Here is a 20124-nt window from a genome sequence, read left to right on the forward strand (position 1 = left end):
AGGAAGAGAAAAGATTAAAATACCTTAGCTGCTTCTTACCGTGTTTCAATACTGCCTGCTATCTGTCAGCTGCTGGAGAAATTGGTCCCTTGCCAGACTGCTCTGTATTTGGTGGATGAGCTATTTTTATTTCATGAATAATGCTTGGCACTCAACACCCACCAGTGATATCCTATAAATGTCATTAATGATGAATTGGCACTCTAGCGCAAGGCCATGGAGTGGGGGCTACTCAAATGTGTTTGCTGGGGATTTTTCTTTCTTTAATTATTGTCCAAAGGTTCATTTGTTCATTTGGTTCTGTGGGCTGAAGTAGTGAGTGGAGGAAGGGGAAGAGGACGAGAAAGAGGGCGGGTAAAATTTGGTGTTACTGAATGTCCTTGATGGGTAGTGGGCTGTTCTGTGCTGGGAGTGCCTCTTGAGGTCTGTGGTAAAACTTGTCTTGATCTACTTTAATCAAAGATCTGCCCAAGATATGTTTTATGTGATCCTTGTGCTTGAAAGCTAAAATAGTCAGCATGGTGCTCTTATGGTGTGTGGGCTGTGCCTTCAGGTTCTGCCTGGAGCAATCCTTGAAATGAACCTCTGTTATGGGATAATTTGCTGTAAACCCAATTACTTTCAGAGACTATCTGACATTTTTGATGTGTAAATCAGTTCCAGAGAAGAAATGCTTAAGGGTGGGAAAAATATTTGCCTTTCAAATATAATCTACCATCTTGACCTTATCAGCTGGCAGAGTCTGAAATGGAAGGCCCAGTTTCATTCCACTTGTCTTTCTCAGACTTGTTTACTTCTGACTTCTGTCAACCTTCCATGCATATGAGAACATTTCTGTGGCAGGTTCTGCACGTCCTTGTGCAGGGTTTAGCTTGCCCAGTCTCTCAGAGGTGGGTTGTGCTAGAGCGAGGGCTGTTTGAGAGAGTTGAGGGAGCCTCCTGAATACGGATGGAGATAAGGTGGAGAACTGGTGTAAGGATTGAAATGGTGGGCAGTTCTTGCATAAACCGTAATACTCCTCCTAATTCCTACCTTTCAGGCATGAGTCCATCTCTGCCCTGTCCTCTGTGCCTGCACTCTCATCAGACAGCGACAAGGATGGTGAAGATGAAGGGAATGATGAAGATGAGTTACGAGGGCTGCAGTCTTTCCATGTTCAGTCCAACTGCAACACTGAGAGAGACTCAGGTATAAATGGGAGAGGGATGTGGGCAGAGATGGAGGAAAATGGCATGGATGTGAAGGGAGGAGATGAGAGAGACTCGCTTGGGGATAACAAGGTACAGGCAGAAAGAGAGAGAGCAAAAAAGAAGCAGATGGATAGATACCAGTGGGTAATGTGAAGCTGCCCATTTTTGCATCAGAAGAGGGGTACATTTCAGAGTTCTCTGTCTAGAAAAACAGTTGTTAAATTGGCAAGTTTCTTGCTAGTTCCAACTGGCTAAAAAAATTTGGTTTTTAAAAAGTTTCATGGGCTCAGGTCTACAAGCTATTAAAAGTCTGCAGGAGCCAAAAGAGATCAAGAGATCTCCTCAAAAGAGAGCATTTTAGAGATGTCTGATAAAACTTAGAGATTGCCATTATTAATTTGATGTATTTTTACCACAGATGTTACAGTGTATTGGAGCAGACTTTTTCCCAAGCCTTTGCACTGCACTATGGCAAGTGTCCTGCAGTGGTCTGCTGATTCAATAAAAATCTTACATAAAACTGTATGTCTCCATTAAAATTTTGATACAATGATTTGCACAGCCCATGGGAAAGCATGTGTTGACAGTGGTTCAAAAAGTGTAGGAATACTGCCTTTATGGAAAGATGACATAAGAGCTTGTTCAAAAGCTAGACTGCTGGCTAGGATGTCAACTAGGTGCATATCTGTTTACCTTTCCAGATCCAGACCTTACCCTCTCAAGAAGCCTTTCCCAATGGGAAATGAGGAGGGTGAGTTACTAAACCTTCAGATTGTATTTCTTGTTATAGGGAAGCTGAAGAAGAAATTCCCAGAGAGATTAAAAACTGCATTGCATGTGTCAGAATGGTGCAGCTGTGGTGGGAAACCACTGAGAGGCCTCTCTGAAGAATGATTTGGAGATGGCAAAATACAGCCTAATTTAAGAGACTAGGGTGTTTAGAATCTAGAGTTGCACTTGGGATTTTTACATCAGTGTCTTTCCATCAGATGTTATGCTTTTGTCTTTTCCTTTTTGATTTGAATCTCATGTGGTGCTGAAGCTATTCATATACTTGGATCTGAGCAAGACATTAACTGTTCAACTGTGCAAGAAGCAGCAACAAAAGTATCATTTTTACTTGATGCTTTATGATTAATGGTGCAATTTCAAGCTGTCTCTCAGACAGTTTTGAGACTTTTATTGAGATGGACATAATTGTGTTTTTCTGTGGGTCTTGTGTTTTTTCTCCTGTTTTTCCATCAGCAAAACTCAGTCCCTAAGACAGTCTGTCTTTTAATTTCCTTCAGGCCAAAGAGATAGCAGCAATCCAGCGTTCTGAGGCACCAATGAGCAAGATGCCCCGGCAACGTGGTCGCTGGTCCCAGCCAACCAGCAGCATAGAGATGACTGTGAAATCCATGCTTGACCTGCGTCAGCTGGAGTCCTTCTCTGTTTCCCGTTCTCCAAGTCGAGACTCGCTGTCTCAAAACAGCAATGGGGATGACAGAGAAGAGCACACTGACCTTCCTGTGCACATCAACAAAGTAAGGGCAGTAGTACTCTGAGGAGGTGAACCCACTCTGAATCTATCTGTCCTGCATCTATTTGTTATTACCTCCATTTATTACTACTTGATGCCATTCTTTTTATTGTTAAAGGTTTTCTAAGTGGCTTCTGAGGAACTTTATTAGATAACTCTTTTGTAGTTAGTACTCCTGCAATGTGTGATTCTGCTGTCTTACAGCAGAGACCATATGAGATCAAGGCTTCTCTTCAATGACAGGACAACCTCATGTTTTCTTTTAGCTCTTTGAATTCTTATGTCAAAAACAAGCTGAGAAGTTGAGCTTGGAATTACAGGTGTGTAAAAACCTAGTTAACTGTTAGCTCACTCTGCTGGGATGCAGTTTCTTGACTCCAGTAGCCACTGAAATGTGGCTCATAGATTTCCTTAGTTGTGGGCTGTGCTAGATTAGTAAATTCTCTCTGATCTTTGTATCGATGGATCACAGCAAGTAATGTGTGCTCATCCTCAGAAAGCTAGTGCCTGTTTTCCAGTAGCAGTCTGTCCCAGTGCCTAGCTTCATTAATGGTTTTTTTTCCCCTATAACTGTGTGACTGAGAAGAGGATTGAGATTGTTGTGTACAGTAATTCAGTTTTTCAGCTGTGGGCCAGTTTTGTGAATTGTCTGATCAGTCCATAGAAGGTAATGGAAGAACCTGCTGCCACATTGCTTACACTCCTGATGTGTGGTCAAAGAGTACTTTACCAAAGAATTTTAAGGAATTGCAAACAAGAAACAAAACAGGAAAGTACAGCAGTAGTCTGACAAGTTTAGTAAATCAGGAGCAGAAAAGACATAGGATTGCTGTGTTTTCTGATCTCAGATTGCTGATCATATTCTGTGCTGTAATGCATACTTTCTAACCCTGCACAGCACTTGCTGATGTAAGTTAAAACACTGGTTATATCTAGTTTTCTCTCTTTTTAATTAAACCAGGTTGGCAGCTCAATACCTCCCCAAGATAACGGGTCTTGTGTGCGACCCCAAGTGATTCGGCTTGTGTCTTGTGAAGAGGGGATTTTCTCTCAGGAACTGGAACCTTCTGAGAGTGAGGAATGTGTAATCTATCCTGAGCAAGATGAAATCCATCCCACAGACTCTAGCAGGTTAAAAATAAGCTCTCTGCTGTGCATGGCTCAGATGTTTCTGTTCTGATTTTCTTGCAGCTTGTGTGGTAACTTTGAATTGACTTACTGCCTGATTGATGTCAGGCATGTTTAGCTGTGAGTTTTATGTCAGATGGATGCTAAAGGAATATGAAACTAAGAAGGCACCATTAAAATAATTTTCCTCTGAGGAAACTGCACATTAGCAGTCTCCTTCAAGTTTTTTTTTTTGTTTGTTTGTTTGTTTGTTTGTTTTTTTTTGTTGAATAAACAACTTGGGAGCAGCCTTTTTGCTTTCTCCCTTATCTGGGTTGAAAATAGCAAGGGAAAACTTGGAAGCTGGAAAACTCACTGACAGTGACACATATGTAGCTGTGAAATGCCTACCCAGGAGAAATGACAGGATGCTTACTTATGAAAACTGGGCAAGAATTTAGCAAATGTAGTGTGTGATTACTCTTTTATGGGAAATAGAATGACTTGCATGCTACAGAAGGAATTGAAAAGGACACTGGAGACAGTGGAAGCCTTTTTTTATTCCTCTGCTGTTTCTTCTGTTTTAATTCTATATAATTTATTTTTTCTGTGCTCCATTTTTTCCCCTTCCCTGAGTTTTATTCTTTCATTTCCCTCTTAACCTGATGCTAGTACCTGTTTAATTTCCTTTCTCTTCTCCTGTTATGTTTTAGAGAGTGGGGCTGATAGCTTTAGACAGACTTTTATGCAAGAGTGCATGCCAAGATTTTGCAGTTGAGGCTGCTAGGTTTCGCCTAGTTTATCTTTATTTTTCATTTTTAATTTTGTGATGATAACATTTGGACAGAGTAGACCCATGTGCTGCTCCATCATGTAAGAAAGGGAGGCCCTCTGGTGATGTTGGATACAGACTGGACACGTGGCAAGGTTTACAGAGTTTGGGAGCTGCCAGGGGTAGTTGCTATTCAGTTCTGTTGATTGCCTTCTGCATCCTACCTTGCCTTGGAGTACATTTGAAACCAAAGTATTTAAAAAAGGGGAAAACTGAAGTCCTTAGGCATCAGGCAAAAGAACAGTGCTGGTGACTTTTGACAAAATAAGATTCATGAGATCACAACAGAAATCAGTAACCCTGTCATGCAAGATTGTATTTTTGTATGATGTTCACTAAATTAGTCTTTCTCAAAGCCAGAATCTTGTATATTTTGCCCAAAGAAGCAGGTCATGAACATGGGAAAAAAAGTGTATTAGAGCTTAAATCTATGGCAAACTAGGGTTTCTCTCCTGCAGGTATAGGTGTGGTTTTAGTCCCTTTTTCATCATGTAAACCTGTACATTTGTTCCTCACCTGTGCTGGAAATCAAGCCAGAGCAGTGTGGTGCTGGTGCCTGATAATCATGGGAACTGACAACACCCAGAAAATCAGACAGTCCCCTTGGGACTTCACTGTCCAAGCTTAATGAAATGCAAAAAATATAGTGTATTATGATGAGAGAAATAAACTTCTTTTTCTCTTTAAAGCCTTACATTTGTAATAAAAGGTGTTACTAACACAGGTAAGGCCTTGTAAAAGTTAAAATGTGCTTCTTTACGTGTAAAAAAATCTCTCTTCTAGTGCTGTATCTTCCTGTCTCTCTTGTAGTGAGTTCCAGGTAAAAGCACTGCCCCATGGGAAGCTCTGCAGAGGTTATCACAGTAATGGGTGTCCAGATAAACACAGTCCAGACAGTGCCTGCTCTGTAGATTACAGCAGCAGTCGTCTGTCCAGCCCAGACCATCCAAATGAAGGTAAGATGCAAAGACTTTATAAATGTATTTATGTGTGAGCTCTCCGTGAGCTGGCCTGAGGTCACACTCCTGTTAATCACACGGGTACTGGAGCATTTGAACAGACACCTCAGGGAAGCCACTGTAGAAGCAGGAATTGGTGCCCTTTACTTCTTTCCTTGTGCACCTTTGGCTTTCTCTTACCTTGCTAGCCAAGGAAGCAGGTTTAATACTGATTATGCCGTAGCCTATGCTGTTCGTGGGATATGGTACGATTAGAGAATTATTGCATGTAATGCTGATTAATGTTCTAGGTTCAATGTAGCATCTTGGTTGATTTTTTGGTTTTTTTGAACTTGGCTAATGTTACTCTCATTAAGTGTTTACAGCACTGTGGGTTTTTTGCCTTTTCCCAGATTCTGAAGGCACTGAACCTCTAAGTGTAGATGGTGTCTCAGACCTGGATGGAGAAGAAGGAGAAGAGGATGTGGGTACTAGCATGCCGGAGGGAGAAATTCCTCAGATACCTGATCAGGAAAAGTTCCTCAAGGAGCATTTTGGGTCCCTGAGCAACAGTGATGGAAAAGGTACTTCACTATGTTCAGTGGGGAGACTTTGTAAGGTCAGTCCTGATTTTTCCCCTGTATAAGCCAAACCAGGCTACAAGTTCTGCTAGGCTTTTGTGGATGTGTGTAAATGGGCAGGGGGACAAAAGTGGAAAACAGCGTAAGAGGCCTAAAGAAGAGTGACATCTGATAACTTCATCGGTCTGTGTGTACATTTGTGATGAGATTGGCCTCTGTGTCAGTTTGGAATCCTGAAGAGCTGTTACGTTTTTCCCGGACTGGCTTTTCCTGTTGTGAAGGAAGGTATTGACTGCGCGTTCACCCCCCCATAGGTGACACGCAGTGGCCTCTAGTGGTGCATCAAGGCATAGCCAATGTCACAAAAGAAAAGGCTGAAATGCTGGGTGGAGAGAGAGAATAAGAGGAGACATCAGAGTGGCAAAGGAGCTGGTTTGTCTTTATCCACCAACTCCAGAACAAAGCATATCTTTTTAGAATTTATAATGGTTGCAGGCAGCAATATCTGAGTTGTTTGGGTTCTTTTTTTTGGTTTTATTTTTTCTCCTCTTTGGTTTGTTTTCTGCTTAATGCCAGTGCCTCTCAGCCCTACAGGCAGGATAGGACACAAAGGGAAGCAAAAAAGGAGGAGGCGTACCCTTAGGGAGAGTAGCAGCTTAAGGCAGAGTAATCGAAGTAGAACACTAAAGGCAAAGGAAATATAATTATTTCATTCTCTGTGGCTTTAGCTTAAAAAAATCCCTTTGGATATGAGGGAACACTTTATAGTCTCTATGATAAGAAAAGCTATGTGTGAGAATTTTCTGTAAATAAACTGCTCATTTTTCTTTCTCCTTTAACCAAAATTTTTAGGTGGCTCATGTAGGAATCTGGAAAGAACCGAAAACCTCAGCATTTCCTCTCGCTTTCTTTCCCAGTCCCCGGCTCTCAGGTATGGCTCTGCTTGTTTTGAGTGTTTCTGTCTGTCTGTTTATGCTGATATGATTCGGTCTCATGCTAGGTCTTGGGTGAAAATAGTTGAGAAAACTTCTGGCCTTGGTGTGCCTAGGCACAGTGAAGTGTTAGCGCAGGACCTGGCAGGCTGGTTGCAGACTCTTGTGATTTGGACAAGCTGTCCTGGGTCACTTTAGCTATTCTGTTTCTTCCTGATGTAACACTATTGTTTTGTTCTTTTTCCTCTTTCAACAATGTGCTTAATTGTTTCATGATTAATGCCTTGGTTGATTAAGTTGGCGGAATCACTAATAACCTAATTTACTCTTCACTGTTTATGCTCTGTTTATTCTTTTGCATTTCATTCAGCTTGGACAATGAAAGTAGATTTGTCAACTTTTCCTTTGTTTTACAGTCATTTCTTACTCAGCTTTGTTTCTTGATCCCATGCCTTCACAGGGTGTTCTGGTGTTTCACACAAAGCCCCACAGGGATATTACTCTTCCAAAAACCCCTCAACCCTAAAGCACCCCAAAAGGCCTCTGCAAGCTGTTTTCCTAGTTATTAAAAAAAAAAAAAAATCCCAACAAAACAAATTAAAAAATAATGAGGTCAATGGTTTTATTGATTTGAGTTCATAAGTCTTTAAAACAAACAAATACTCCTGTATTCCTGTAAAATGACAACCTAAAATCTCAGGTCAAATGAATTTCATTACGTAGGACTAAGCAGATTCAAATGTGTCTTCTAAGGTTCACCAGCTGTATCCAGATTCAGCATGTTAGGGAAATTTGTTTGTTATTACTGTATTCAGCTGCTGTTGCTGCTGTCAGGAGCGCCTCTTAGTCTGTCTCATGTTGAGACTGTATTTTTGGGAAGAAAGCCAGTGGTTAGCTATTGTGTAAGCTTCTGGAGAGTTGCAGTGCTGAGTGAAGGAAGTCACTTGTGCTTTAGAGATGTAACAAGGAAAGTAGTTGTTTGGTTATGAAAACCTCTGGGCTTTTAATCTGTTCAGATGTTTAAACATGACAGATTGAAAGTTGCCTCCTTTCTGAAGTAAGCCCACAGTGTTTGTCTGAAGTGGAGAGGAAGAGGAAATTAGGTTTTCCTCTTAAAGATACTGACCAGCTTTCCAAGTCATTACGCTTTCATAATGTTAGGAAAGCGTATTTACTTCCTCTTAGGGTTATCTTAGAATTGAAGAGATTTAAATTTTAGTAAGGTGAGCTGAGAGAAAAGACCTGACCTGACTTTGCCTAGTCTTTCCTATGCCTGAAATTTTTCCTCCTCTTTTGCCTTCACTTTTTATAGTGTCCTCCCTGGAAACAGCAACCCAATGGTATCTGTGATTGCGCAGCCTATAGTCAAATGCCTGAAGACCAGAGAGCTTGCAGGGTTGAGTAGAATTAAGTGGTAACAGCTTAGGACATTTTTGACTCAAAAAAGTCCAGACAGGGAGGGGCTCTTTGTTCCAGAGAAACTTAATGCATGTTCCTGTCTATCCAGGGGAACACACTCACTTGTTTTAACTGGGCTTTCTTTATTGTGTTCTTTAGACGACTGTCACTCTCTTCATCAAATCTGACACTGGATTCAAAGCCCATTGAGCCACCAGCCCAAACCAGTCAGTTTACACCAAACCTGTTGAAAAATGACAGCAGCCATCCTGGTGATGCATTGGAGAGCAGCCAGCTCCTGGAAAGTGTAAATTCAAATCGAGCTATTTATGTGCAGAAGAAACGCAGATCAGCTTTGGAGGCCGGCAGAGTTGGTATGGCTCCTGGACGGGTTATTGCCTCCTTTCCAGAAGGGCCTGTGAATGCAGTCATGAGAAAGGCACAGTCAGTGCATGACCTCGTGCATGAGGGTAAGGACACAGGTTGGAATGATGGTATGAACCTGAGAATGAAATGGGGACATTTGAGTGGAGGAATTAAATTAAGCTTGTCTTTCTGCATTCTGAGCTACAGGCTTTACATGTCTTCTAACTCCTAGCCTGTCAAGGGAAAATATTTGTAACCGTATTAATTAAAAATATAATTTAATATCTTTAATTTGTAATGCAGATACTGGTCTTCTAATTATCAGTCTCTGATATTTTTTTGGCAGCTGTGGGAGGAGCACTGGCAAGGGTGAAATGATGTATTTGCAAAGAAATTCTCTCTTGCTGTGGGTGGTTGCTCCAAGCTAAGACTGAAGCTCCCCAGGGTGAAGAGGAGAGAAAGAGGGAAGGAAGAGACAGTAACAGGGATCTTGCTGTATCCATGCCTTCCATGTGAAATAACTCTATTTTTGAAACAATCAACTCACTAACTGTTAATAAGTTTTTTAAAAAAAAAACAAAAAACCCCACCTGATCACCACAACAGCATATATAAGTTTTTGCCTGCTTCCTCTGGCCTCTCTTAAGAGTCACAGTGGTCCGAGGTCTTCTGACCATGCACTTTAAGAACAAATCTATCTCATGAGGAAAGCAGCAGTGTGTGAGCAGGATGAGGGGTGGGAAAAAAAAGAAAGATATTGGGGCTTGGTGATACTAACCTGAACTAGTGATTATGTTTGTACACATCTCACAGCGCTGAGCTGAGCCACATTAAATTCTGATTTAGGAATTCACTCCTAAATTCACAGGCTCTTGTCTATTTTTGGTATGTTTGTCTGTTTAATTTTCACAGATAAGGGTCCTGGAGTGATATCCTCTGCCAAGCAGCGTCCTCAGACTCTTTTGGTGGTTGAGAAGGATCCCAGACCTAACAATTGCAGGGTGTTATCAGCCAGTATGTTGAAGATGGATGGATCTGGGGCTCTGCTGGCCAAAGATGTCAGGGCTGCAAAACCAAAGTCCTACATGAACCCCACAACCAGCTTCCGGGCTAAGATGTCAAGGAGCATATCTGTAGGGGAAAATCTGTACCTTGGTTGCTCCACTGAAATGTTGACTGATGGGAGGACTAGTCCTCCAGTGCCAGAGAAGACACAATTTAGTTCCACACCAGATGCTGAGAAGATTAAGCTACCAGTGAAAGAAAATGTTCCAGTGAAACCTGCACTCCAGCCAGTTGTAAACTGCTCATCTCCCAAGTCCTTCCACAGCAAGTTGGCATCATCAAACAGAGCACATCTGATTCTTGACATTCCCAAGCCATTGCCTGATAGACCCACACTGGCCTCCTTCTCACCCACTACCAAAACAAAAGCCCTGCTTGAGCCACAGTCTCCGCAGTCACCTGCTGGGGCCTCTAAAAAGAAACCCTCTTTTCCTGAGGTCCGAGCCTCCAAGAGGGAGAATCAAACTGCTGGGTCTCCGGTTCCTGGTAGAGAGATCCCAACAGGAGTTGCTAAGGAGAGCCCAGTGGATTATCCAGTCTCAAGGACAGATTGCCAGGATGAGCCAGGGGTCACTAGTCTAAAACTGAGGGAGGTGTCAGAGGGCCAGCCCCTAAGGTCTCCTGAGAGCACACTGCCCAGGGGCAGGGAGCGGATCACCGGCATCGCCTGTGTGCTAGACAGCCAACCTGGACTTTGCCCACTAGACCCCATCAGGCTGAGGTCTCCTACATCTGTAACTGCCTTGGCACAGGTCTCAGGTGTGCATGGATACCCATCTCTTATCTTCCCCCTTCTGTCTCCTGTCTTTGTGAACCGCCTCACGATCCCATCACATTTCTTTACGTCCAGCTTCTGGCCTGTCTCGTCCTGTCTGCACCTGTCTCGTTCCATAAACCATCCCCTCAATGGTGAGACACTTCTTCAATCTAACATCTTTTTCTCCATCTTTAGTTTCCATTTCCTCTGGGTCTTATGTCTGACAGTCCTTCTTAGCTGAATGTTTTGTAGACCTCAGCATGGTTGTGTTTTTAGTGATTTAGCTGTACAATTACCTCTAGGGTGTCAAACCTCTTTGTGGTCAATACTAGAAGCTGACATGGTGGGAATCCCCTACACACCCCTGAGTGTGTAGGTCACATCCCCCACACTCCTCTCAGCGCATGTTTGGCCAGCAAATGAAGGTGCAGGCCAACATGTGCTAGCAGAACCAAGCAAGCACAGATAATACTGACAGTGAAGTTATGCCAGGCAGCTCAAACTTTCCTTTGTTAATATGCAAGTGTACAGGGTCCAGAAGGGTTTGCGTATGATTTTCTCCTCTGAGATAAAGCTTGATGGAGGTGAGCTCCTTGCTGTAGCTGCCTATGAGAGCAAGCAGGTCTTTGTGCTGTTATCACCCTGCTTTGAGGACGTCTGCAAACTGAGTATGCAGTGCACGTGCAGGGTTTGAACCTAAAAAATGTGGGTTAATTTTTGAATTATCTCTAGTTTGGAGAAAAATGTACAAGATTAAAAACTTTCATCTGCTGAAAACAGCTCTAAGATTTGTTGCAGGCCTCAGTTTAAGGTACTTCAGTCAAATGAAAACTAGCAGGCAAGTTCAAATTGAAGCAAAAATCCTGCCCTCCAAGGCAGGAAAACCTCCAGTGGCAGAGAAGACACTGTTTAGTCCCACATAATCTGCTGAGGTTTTTCTTTTGAGTCACAATCTGAAAGGAAATATGCCTTTCTGAGTTGTGCATTAGGAAGCTGTATGTTAACCACTGCACTGATACCTTGTGTATTCAGGGGCTATACAGTTTTCTATCTCCTTTGTTATGTTGTTCTTACTCATATCTGGGAAGAGATAGCTCTGTGATCCTGTGATCAATTACCTTCTGTGGTGCCAGGCTGCTGCACCATTCATTGGAATGGGGAAGCACAATATTTCTGCACCAAAGCATTGTAGAAAGATAATGTAGTTTTGATGCACTGTTGTTTTTCTTTTTGCATTTCTAGGGGGATCAAACACCTTAAGGTTGAAGCACTGTTATGTAAAACAGGGAATGTGATGTTTTGGCTAAGGGACTTGCAGTTACCATACTGTAGCTGCTCTGAGGAACAGTGAGTGCATCTGAAACTTTCAGACACTCCCCCTACAGGGATGAGGTTTCTTCCAGCACCAGATGCAGCCTGAAGCTGTGGAATCACATTCTACAGCAAAATGGTAGTTGTCTTTACTCTTTAGGCTGAGTTTTCTCTTCTAGATTTGGGAATCAGACTACATAGCAAATGGTTTTTGGTCAGTTTGCAGAATTAACACAGCGCAGAGAAAGAGCAAGGTTTTTTTCAGTATTGATTTTATTTTTTTAATGGCTCCCAAGACATAGCACACCCTGACAGAATATTTAACAGCATCCTTTAGTGAGTTAGAATGATGTAGCACTGTGGATCCCCAATATTTTTTTCTCAGTAGGCAGCTGTCAGCTTTAAGCTTCTTGCAGACCACATTTTCCAAATTTTTAGTGGTAGATGCTGGCAAAGCTGTTTAGATCCAAGTTGGCTATCACTGTGAACAACTTACTGTGGCTTTTGGAAATCACCATGTGGCAGTTTAGGTTAAAACTATAGGGTTGATAGAGACTCGTTCTGACTTGCACTGTTACTTTGGGTTTCCACTTAATTTTTCTGTCCTTCTGTTTCCTGCTCATGTAATGGCTGCAAATAAAGAGACTTAATTGTTCTTGTTAAAGCATTTTGACATCTACAGTTAATATGCTGTAGATGTGCTTAATTACTGTTGCTGTGTTTAATATTCTTTGCTCGTTTCTGAAGAGCTCTGCTCTGCACACTCGAGAGGCAGAAAATGCCTGTTAGTTAAGCATTTATATTAGGTTTTGTGACCTTTCTGCTGACTGGCACCTCCCAGAGCTGGAGACCAGCATAAAAACAATGATCAGAGGAGAAATCCAGAAATGATCATGATAAGAAACAGCTGGGTTTCAAACATAAAGAGGAAAGGAGGGGGGCAGAAGGCAAGAATCTTGGATTGCACTGAAGCCCACTGTGCTCAGACTCCATGGGTGATGTAGGATCAAAGAATGCAGATAGAAGGATTTGTTCATACCCCTTTGTTCTTTGTCGATGTTATTTTTTTATGTATAAAGAGATGTTTTTCAAGCTGTATTTGTTTATAGATCATCTATTCATAAAATTAGCTCAGGTGCTCTCCAGTCTGCTCAAAGATGGTTTTCTTAGAATTGCAGAAATTACAGCGCTAATGTGACAAAGTATTGGGTTTGGGTAACTAAAAGAAGTCGAATGGCCTTTGTCCAGGCCTTTGCAAATTGAAGATTGTGTTTGTGTGTCTATGTCTTTGTTCATGGTTTATGTCTAACTCATGAAAGTGTTTATTGTATAAAAGGTTGCAGGCCTTCAACTCATGTTTTGGAGATAATATCTGGTGGGGACAGGCAGAAGATGCTGTCCCTCAGTTGCTTGTTCTTATTTTTCATTTTTGAATTATGGTGTATCAGCAGTGCGTGTCATGGGTTGCTCAGCAATGCAATTCTGTTGTGATTGAGTTTGCTTCTTACCACTCCTCTGGACCTCAGTCCTTGCTAGAGAATACTGCAATGTTTCAGTATCATCCTCCGTGCTTTAGTTGTCCACTGTGCAGAAGGATGCTTGAGGGGGAGCTTGTAGATTTCTCACTAGGTGGAAGCTAAAGTAGAGGCTCCTTGGATCAGTCCCTCTTGCCACTGGAAGCCCTCATACAAACATGGCTTTAATTGTAATTGGAAATCACATGGGTAGTCTGTGACTCTCTGTGACTGTAGCAAAAATGTGCAATTTGAGGAAAAACATTGCTGACTTTGGAGAGTCTAAAGACTGGAAAAATAGGGGTGTTTGAAGTAAGCTGCATGCCTAGTTAGTCTGAAGAAAAGCTCATGCAGAATGTGCCTATTTAATGATTTGCTCAAACCAGCCCTGAAAATTGAATGAGAAGTTGTGTGCATGTGATCTTTCAGATATGCATTGAAAAACCTGTTTCCTTACGAAACTATGAGGTTGCAGATAGTGGAGTGTCTGTGCCTTAACCTGAGCTTTTATGTTTTCCTCCCATCCAGAATCAGGCATCAGCATAGAGCAGTGTGAGCACGTGGTATCCGAGCTCCAGGACAGCATGCGCAGAGCCCTTCACCTTTACCGCAGGGTGAGTGACCTCACACACGGGCTCTGGTACAGCCCACAGACATCTTACACAGAATGTAAGTGCTTGCTGCCTCAAGGTGTTCTCTTGACTGTGTGTTCAGTGACACATGCTGCCTGGCTGTCCACTTGACTGCATCTTCAACTTGAAACAGGGATGCAGGAGCTCCTGATTTCCAGCTTTTGGATTTTCCAATGGTTTGCTGTGGTACTCTGAGCAAATCAATTAAGTTTTCAGTCTGTTTAGCCTATCTGTAAACTGAAGATAATACTATGCTCTTTTTCAAAGGGGTAATAGGAAATTAATTAATGGTTATACAGTATTTCAGGGATATGAAATATTATAGGAGCTTTGAGTTTTATTATCCTCATGTGTTCTTTGTCTTTGATGCCTAGGAAAAGGATTAGCAAATGTGGGATACCATGGGAATCCAGCTGTGATAGGAACATGCAGCTATTTGCCTGTCCCTCTCACGATCAGACCAGTTACATGCAGAGCAATATAACAGCTCTTTGTTTCTTTGCTTAGCACTGATCTGTCAAGTCTCCTGTAATGAGTGTGAGACTTTGATGGTGAGCATTTGCCACATGGTCCTCTGCAGCTCTGGCCACAGCACTTGCATCAGCTCTCTGACCTTGCTCTGTTCCTGGGACCAGCTGCATTTGGCAGACAGGAGGGACAGGAGACTGTGGCCCTGTGCTGTAGCTGGGAGATGCAGTACCTCCTTAAGCCCACTATAAGGGGAACACTACCCAAAAATGTGCTTCCCATATCTGTCCTATTGGAGTAATGCCTTTGGATTTTTGCAGCTAGGACTATTGGATGCATATCCTGCTAATATGTCTAAATAGGCAGTCTCAAATTTTGAAGAAAAGTAGACTTGATTGGTCTGAAAATCTTTATGGCATCACTTCCTTAAAGGGCTAAAATGGCTTACTTGGTGCTCTACCTAAACCCCAATGCATTCTTTTTTTTCCCCCTCTTTGTTTTCAGGTATTAAATGATACAGAATCTTCTACTGACAAAGATAAAATAGCAGGCCTCCTGACGGAGACATTCTCCTCAATGAAGAAAGAATTGGACTCTCTGAAGGATGCAGAAGAGCTTCCAAAAGATAAGGAGGCACCGGTGAAGCCACAAGATAACACTAGCCCACTGAATGAGGGATGTGGTGCCAATCTACCAAGTCCCAAGAGTTTAGGAGATGAGCAGACACTAGCTTTGTTGGAACAGTACTCGGAGCTATTGCTGCAAGCTGTGGAACGGCGCATGGACAAAAAACTCTAAGAGGGGTGGCTTTCAGGTGTTTGTGAATACACAGAAGTAATCACAAGAGGACCACAGAGAGAGCTTCCGACCAATGCTACCATCAGCTGGTCTAGGGCTGGTGGGGATACCTTTATAAATTGATTTCCTCAGGCTCCAACAACTGACTTGTTCCAATTCTTAGAAATGTGCTGGCCACAGTTTTAGTATTTGTTTCCCAATGCTCTTCAACTTCCTGTCTCTAAACAAAGTCTTGAAAGAGGAGTTTGGAGAAATTGCCTTGAAATTTCTTCATAGCCAGGAGGTCAGGATGTTTGACACCTAAAAAGACAAAGAAAATCCAGTTTATCCAAATTCTGAACTGCTGACTAAAAGCAAAGGAGTCCATGTGAAGCCAATCCCTTCCTCCCCGAGACTTCATGAGAATCAAGAATCAGACTTTTTATGGGTTTATTTATTAATTTATTTCTCTTGACTGTTGTTCTATGCCACGTTTGTGGCTGTTATCTTTGTCCTTTAAAAAAACTGTCAATCCCTTTGCCATATCCCAGCGAGAAACAATCTGTATTATAAACCCCCAACAGGGAGACAGGCTGGAGTGTCTGTGCAATTAATGAACTGTTCTTTGCTTAGATCTTGTCTTGCTGTTCTTGCTTTTCCTGCCTTAGTTTTGTTCCCTGTAGTAATCCTGCTGTTGTTATGACAACCCTGTCTGCTTTCCTCTTGTGTCAAGACAGTCCCCACACTGTATTTTATCTGCATTCACCTCCAGGGAAAGGCTCTATATGCCTTGGGCCATGCTTTGGAGATTACTTTATGAATTCATTAGTGGTATTTTTAGTCTGGAATTTGATGTTACGTTGATACTTCAGACTGGGTTTTCTGCAGACATTTTAAAAATTGAAATTAGATACAATACAAAAGTTTGTTTCAGCCACCTTTCATGATTAGGAATTGGATATTGACTTTGATGTTGTTATGATTTATTTGTGGAGAAGTGACATGAAAAAGCTGGTTTCCATCTCTTACAGTGTGACTCTGAATTTGAGAGATCTTTGGTGCCATGGGTCATCTGTGTCATTTGTTCATTTCACTGTGACAGGAAAATGAATTCTCCTTGCCTTTACAGGAAAACAGGATATTTACATCCCAAGAAAGCTGGGATTCTCTTGCCTTTTGTAAAGCTGTTTCAAATCCCCTCAGAAAATTATTTCTTAAGAACTTCAAATGAGATATTTTCAAATGAGACCATTTCCCCAGCCTCCAGCCTCTTTGCTTTTCATGAATTTCTGGTCTGAGAAACAGAAAATCTTCTCTTCTTGCATTTTATGTGCAATATTCTTCTTGCCCTGTGGAGCTTCTCTAAACCCATGCTAACTTGTGTCTGTTGTGGCTTAAAATTGTCCAGTATGTTTTTAGGTCAATGATATAAGCTAAGAAAAAAAATTTTAAACCAATGAAATTCTTCAGCACCTTCCCCCTTACTCCCACTCCTTTCAACAACAGGGGCAAATACACAAAATGTTTTATTCCTTCCATCTCCAGTCTGTCTTGCATTTATTTTAAGGCAGAGCAGTGTAATCCCAGTTCATAAACCTAATGCAAGCAACAAGCCTTTGGTGGGAGACAGACTGCTAGCATCTGTGGAAGTCAGTCAGAGGCAGCCAGACTGCATCATTTGGTTGCACAGGTTACAGGGTGGAAGCAGTTTTCTTTCATTTTACTGTTCTGGCTGCTTCTGTCTGAAACCCTGTGGCACTTGGAAATGCGGTCTGTTGACTTCTCTGTCTTTCTGTGACTGCAGATCTGCAGTGCAGCCTTTCTTTCTACTGGTCTGGCCAGGCTGGCATAGGAAAACCTGTTTCTCCTGAGTAACTCTAGGGCTGAATAATCTGCAGTTCTGTCTCTCCCCAGATCTCTCTGTGATCCCCAGGTTTGCTGCCTGATCACTACCGAGTGCTTCAGGACATGGCAGTATGGGGAACTCTTTTGAGAGCTTTCCAGCTACTTCTGCCTGTAATTGAAATCTGCCTAATCATGTTTCAGGTGTCCTTGCTAACCTTTACTTCCATGGTCTTGTACTGAAACTTTAAAGGGGTTATTTTCTAGTCCTGTCTCTGCACTGTATTGTGCTGAATCAGCTGGTGTGCTTGGTCCCATGGGCAGCTTCTCTTGCACAGACAGGTTTTGCAAAGGAAGGCAAGTTGGAAACCAGAGAGGAAATTTCTGGCAGTTTCTCTGAGTGAAAACGTGAGCTGGAGATGCCATGAGTGGAATGTGTGATGACAGTCATGTTGGATCTGTGATGGGAGTTAGCATGGGTCAAGCTTGCTTTTGAGGTGACCAGTTCCTCCATTTTCAGACTGTGAACATATGTCCTAGTATACAGGAAATTTCTTGCTGTACTGGGGCCACAAGACACTCAGGAAAAATAGCAGTCCCTTGAACCCAGGTATATTTCAGTACTGTTGATAATGGTTTGAGGGTTCTTTATAGTACTTCCTTGTGCAATTTTATACCATTTTATAATTTAAACTTTGAGATAGTGACAAAAAGGTCAGAGATGATACAGAAGAGCCAGTGGTGAGAATGAAATTACCACGAAGGTAAAGGGCAACAACCAGCAAAGCTGGCATAGACATATGAAACAAAGCTCCTTGGAAATAAGTTGTGTGAAGCAAATCTGATTTTTAAGCTGATCAGAGTGGGTTTTGTTTCCTGGAATGGATTTTACTTGAGGTCATGGCTGTATACAGGAAACCAGAGGTAAAATCTGATCAGAATGATGGCAAGAAAAGTGTTGGGCAAGTAGATCGGTTGGAGAGTGGTTGTGTAGTTTAAAATAAATTTAGAATAGTATATTTAGAAGACTTAGGAAAATAGAGTAGAAGTAGAGATGGTCTTGGTCTGAAGAACACCATTTGGCCAATACCTGTGAAGGATACAGTACCAAAAGGTTTTGGGAAAGTAGATATAGGACTTGGAGATGGTGAGCTGTAATTGAAGAATGAATTGGAAGGAGTTTGTTTTAAAATATGTTCTATTGAGCCTCTTGCTTCTTGCTGTTCTCTAAGCAACTATTTTTTTCTTAAATGGCAAAATCATGAGCTGCTTGTTCAAGGTTTTGATGTTTTGAATTGAGTAGTAGAAGCCCAGTAAAGGAGACGCTGGTGCCGCAAGTTTGTTGCTGAGAGGGGTGAGGAGATAGTGTTGCTCTTTATGATTTAAGACTGATCCAACTAATTCTTCCCTGCTAACTTCCTATTGCTGGCAGTAGGAAATATTCCTAAACCCCCTAGTTTACAGAACAAAGAGAGCATAAATGCATTGCATTTGCACCTTGTGAACATGTTTCACCACAGGCTGTCCATTGGGCCAGGTAGAGAAATAATGAATGGTAACTGCCTGGGAAGTGAAGAGGCTTGTTGGAGGAGGTAATAAATTTGAGTCTATCCTTAATGGTTTGTGATCCCTCTTACTGGTTTGTGTGGGTGTTAGCATAGGCACAGCAAGATACCTGTGATTAAGATAAGTTATTTGTTTAACATAAAGCCTGAAAAAATAATTTTGACCTACCTATCCTCTTTACATATACTTTTCCCCCTTCAACCCAACATTCCTGATCAATATGAGAAGTTTTAGGTTTCTTTTCCATCTTGTAAGTAGTACTGCTTTGCCTGTGGAACCCCTCAGTTTGTTCTAGGGCTCTCTTGAACTGGGACAGTAGGAAGGGCTGCAACCTGAGAGGGCAGCAAACTCTTATTTCCTGCTGCAGGCAGGTAACACCTTCCTCCTCCCCATCCCTCAGCAGCACCCAGGAGCTGTGTGTATGGGAGTCCGCATTTCTTCCACCTCCTCTCTCAGGTTGTCCTCTCCTTTCCATGCAACCTCCCAGGTGATGAATGGGGCATGGCCTTACAGCAGCCCCCTCCCCAGCCTCCCCGTTTTACAGACTTCATCATGACTCAGAGGAATTGGGACGTTTCTTTCCGGGAGTAGAAACATACCAACTTAATTTTTTAAAAAGAACAAATATGTATATAATTATATATAAGAAAAAAAAAATGAAATGCAGGTATTTAAACACCCTTGGTAAATTCATGCATGTATACAGTGTCTTCCCCCCACCCCGTTGGATGTGTAGCATCCAGGACACTAAATGACATAAAACCTCATTGAAATGGTAGACAGGTCTAGCAGTCCCCCGAGAGAGCAGGTGCTTCCTTCTCTGGGTGAGTCCGGCGTGTCTCATGTTTCAGATCGTGCGTGTGAATGACACGGGGCGCTGGGGCTGTGTTCGTGTCACCACGGGGGACACGCGCGGGGCAGCCGCCTTCGGAACAAGCCATGTCCGCCCCGCGTGTCCTTCCTGCGCCCTCGCTCCAGGCAGGCACCTCCTCACCCCTGTTCCCCCGCACTGCCCTTTCCTTCCCTCTTCTAAAACACAAAACAAACAAGCCCCCCCGCCCCCCGCTTTATTTATAAATGCGTGTTTTTATACTTTTGGCTTTAGGTAAAATAATACTTTGTCCTTTTTTTTTTTTTTTTTACTTATTATTTGGGAAAAAATTAAAATTCCGTTTGTTGGGGGTTTTTTTTGTTGTTGTTGGGGTTTTTTTTTTTTCCACTGTGAGGCTCCCGCGGGAGCTGTTTTTAACTCTGTATCCATTTGTACTTCGTGTCTTAAACTGTTTCAATAAAAACGTGACCATTTGTTACCGAGCTGCGCGACTC

The 20124-nt window shown here is 42.3% G+C and overlaps 1 protein-coding gene across 4 annotated transcripts in view; it reads left to right on the forward strand.

The window, feature by feature from the left end:
- MAPKBP1 (mitogen-activated protein kinase binding protein 1) overlaps window positions 1-20106 on the forward strand; it is a 102854-nt gene extending 82748 nt beyond the window's left edge. The window contains exons 21-31 of one of the 4 annotated variants that reach the window (XM_069017399.1): window positions 1040-1188; window positions 1892-1941; window positions 2480-2716; window positions 3674-3843; window positions 5462-5607; window positions 6003-6173; window positions 7023-7101; window positions 8660-8970; window positions 9779-10840; window positions 14042-14127; window positions 15118-20106. In XM_069017399.1, the coding sequence (XP_068873500.1) occupies window positions 1040-1188; window positions 1892-1941; window positions 2480-2716; window positions 3674-3843; window positions 5462-5607; window positions 6003-6173; window positions 7023-7101; window positions 8660-8970; window positions 9779-10840; window positions 14042-14127; window positions 15118-15411 (2755 nt within the window). In that variant the 3' untranslated portion in view covers window positions 15412-20106. The remainder of the gene's footprint in view (window positions 1-1039; window positions 1189-1891; window positions 1942-2479; window positions 2717-3673; window positions 3844-5461; window positions 5608-6002; window positions 6174-7022; window positions 7102-8659; window positions 8971-9778; window positions 10841-14041; window positions 14128-15117) is intronic. The other 3 variants (XM_069017400.1, XM_069017402.1, XM_069017401.1) reach the window with 3 other exon arrangements.
- The last annotated feature ends 18 nt before the right edge of the window (window positions 20107-20124 follow it).

This window comes from Aphelocoma coerulescens, chromosome 5 (assembly GCF_041296385.1).
Source record: "Aphelocoma coerulescens isolate FSJ_1873_10779 chromosome 5, UR_Acoe_1.0, whole genome shotgun sequence".
Taxonomy (NCBI): domain Eukaryota; kingdom Metazoa; phylum Chordata; class Aves; order Passeriformes; family Corvidae; genus Aphelocoma; species Aphelocoma coerulescens.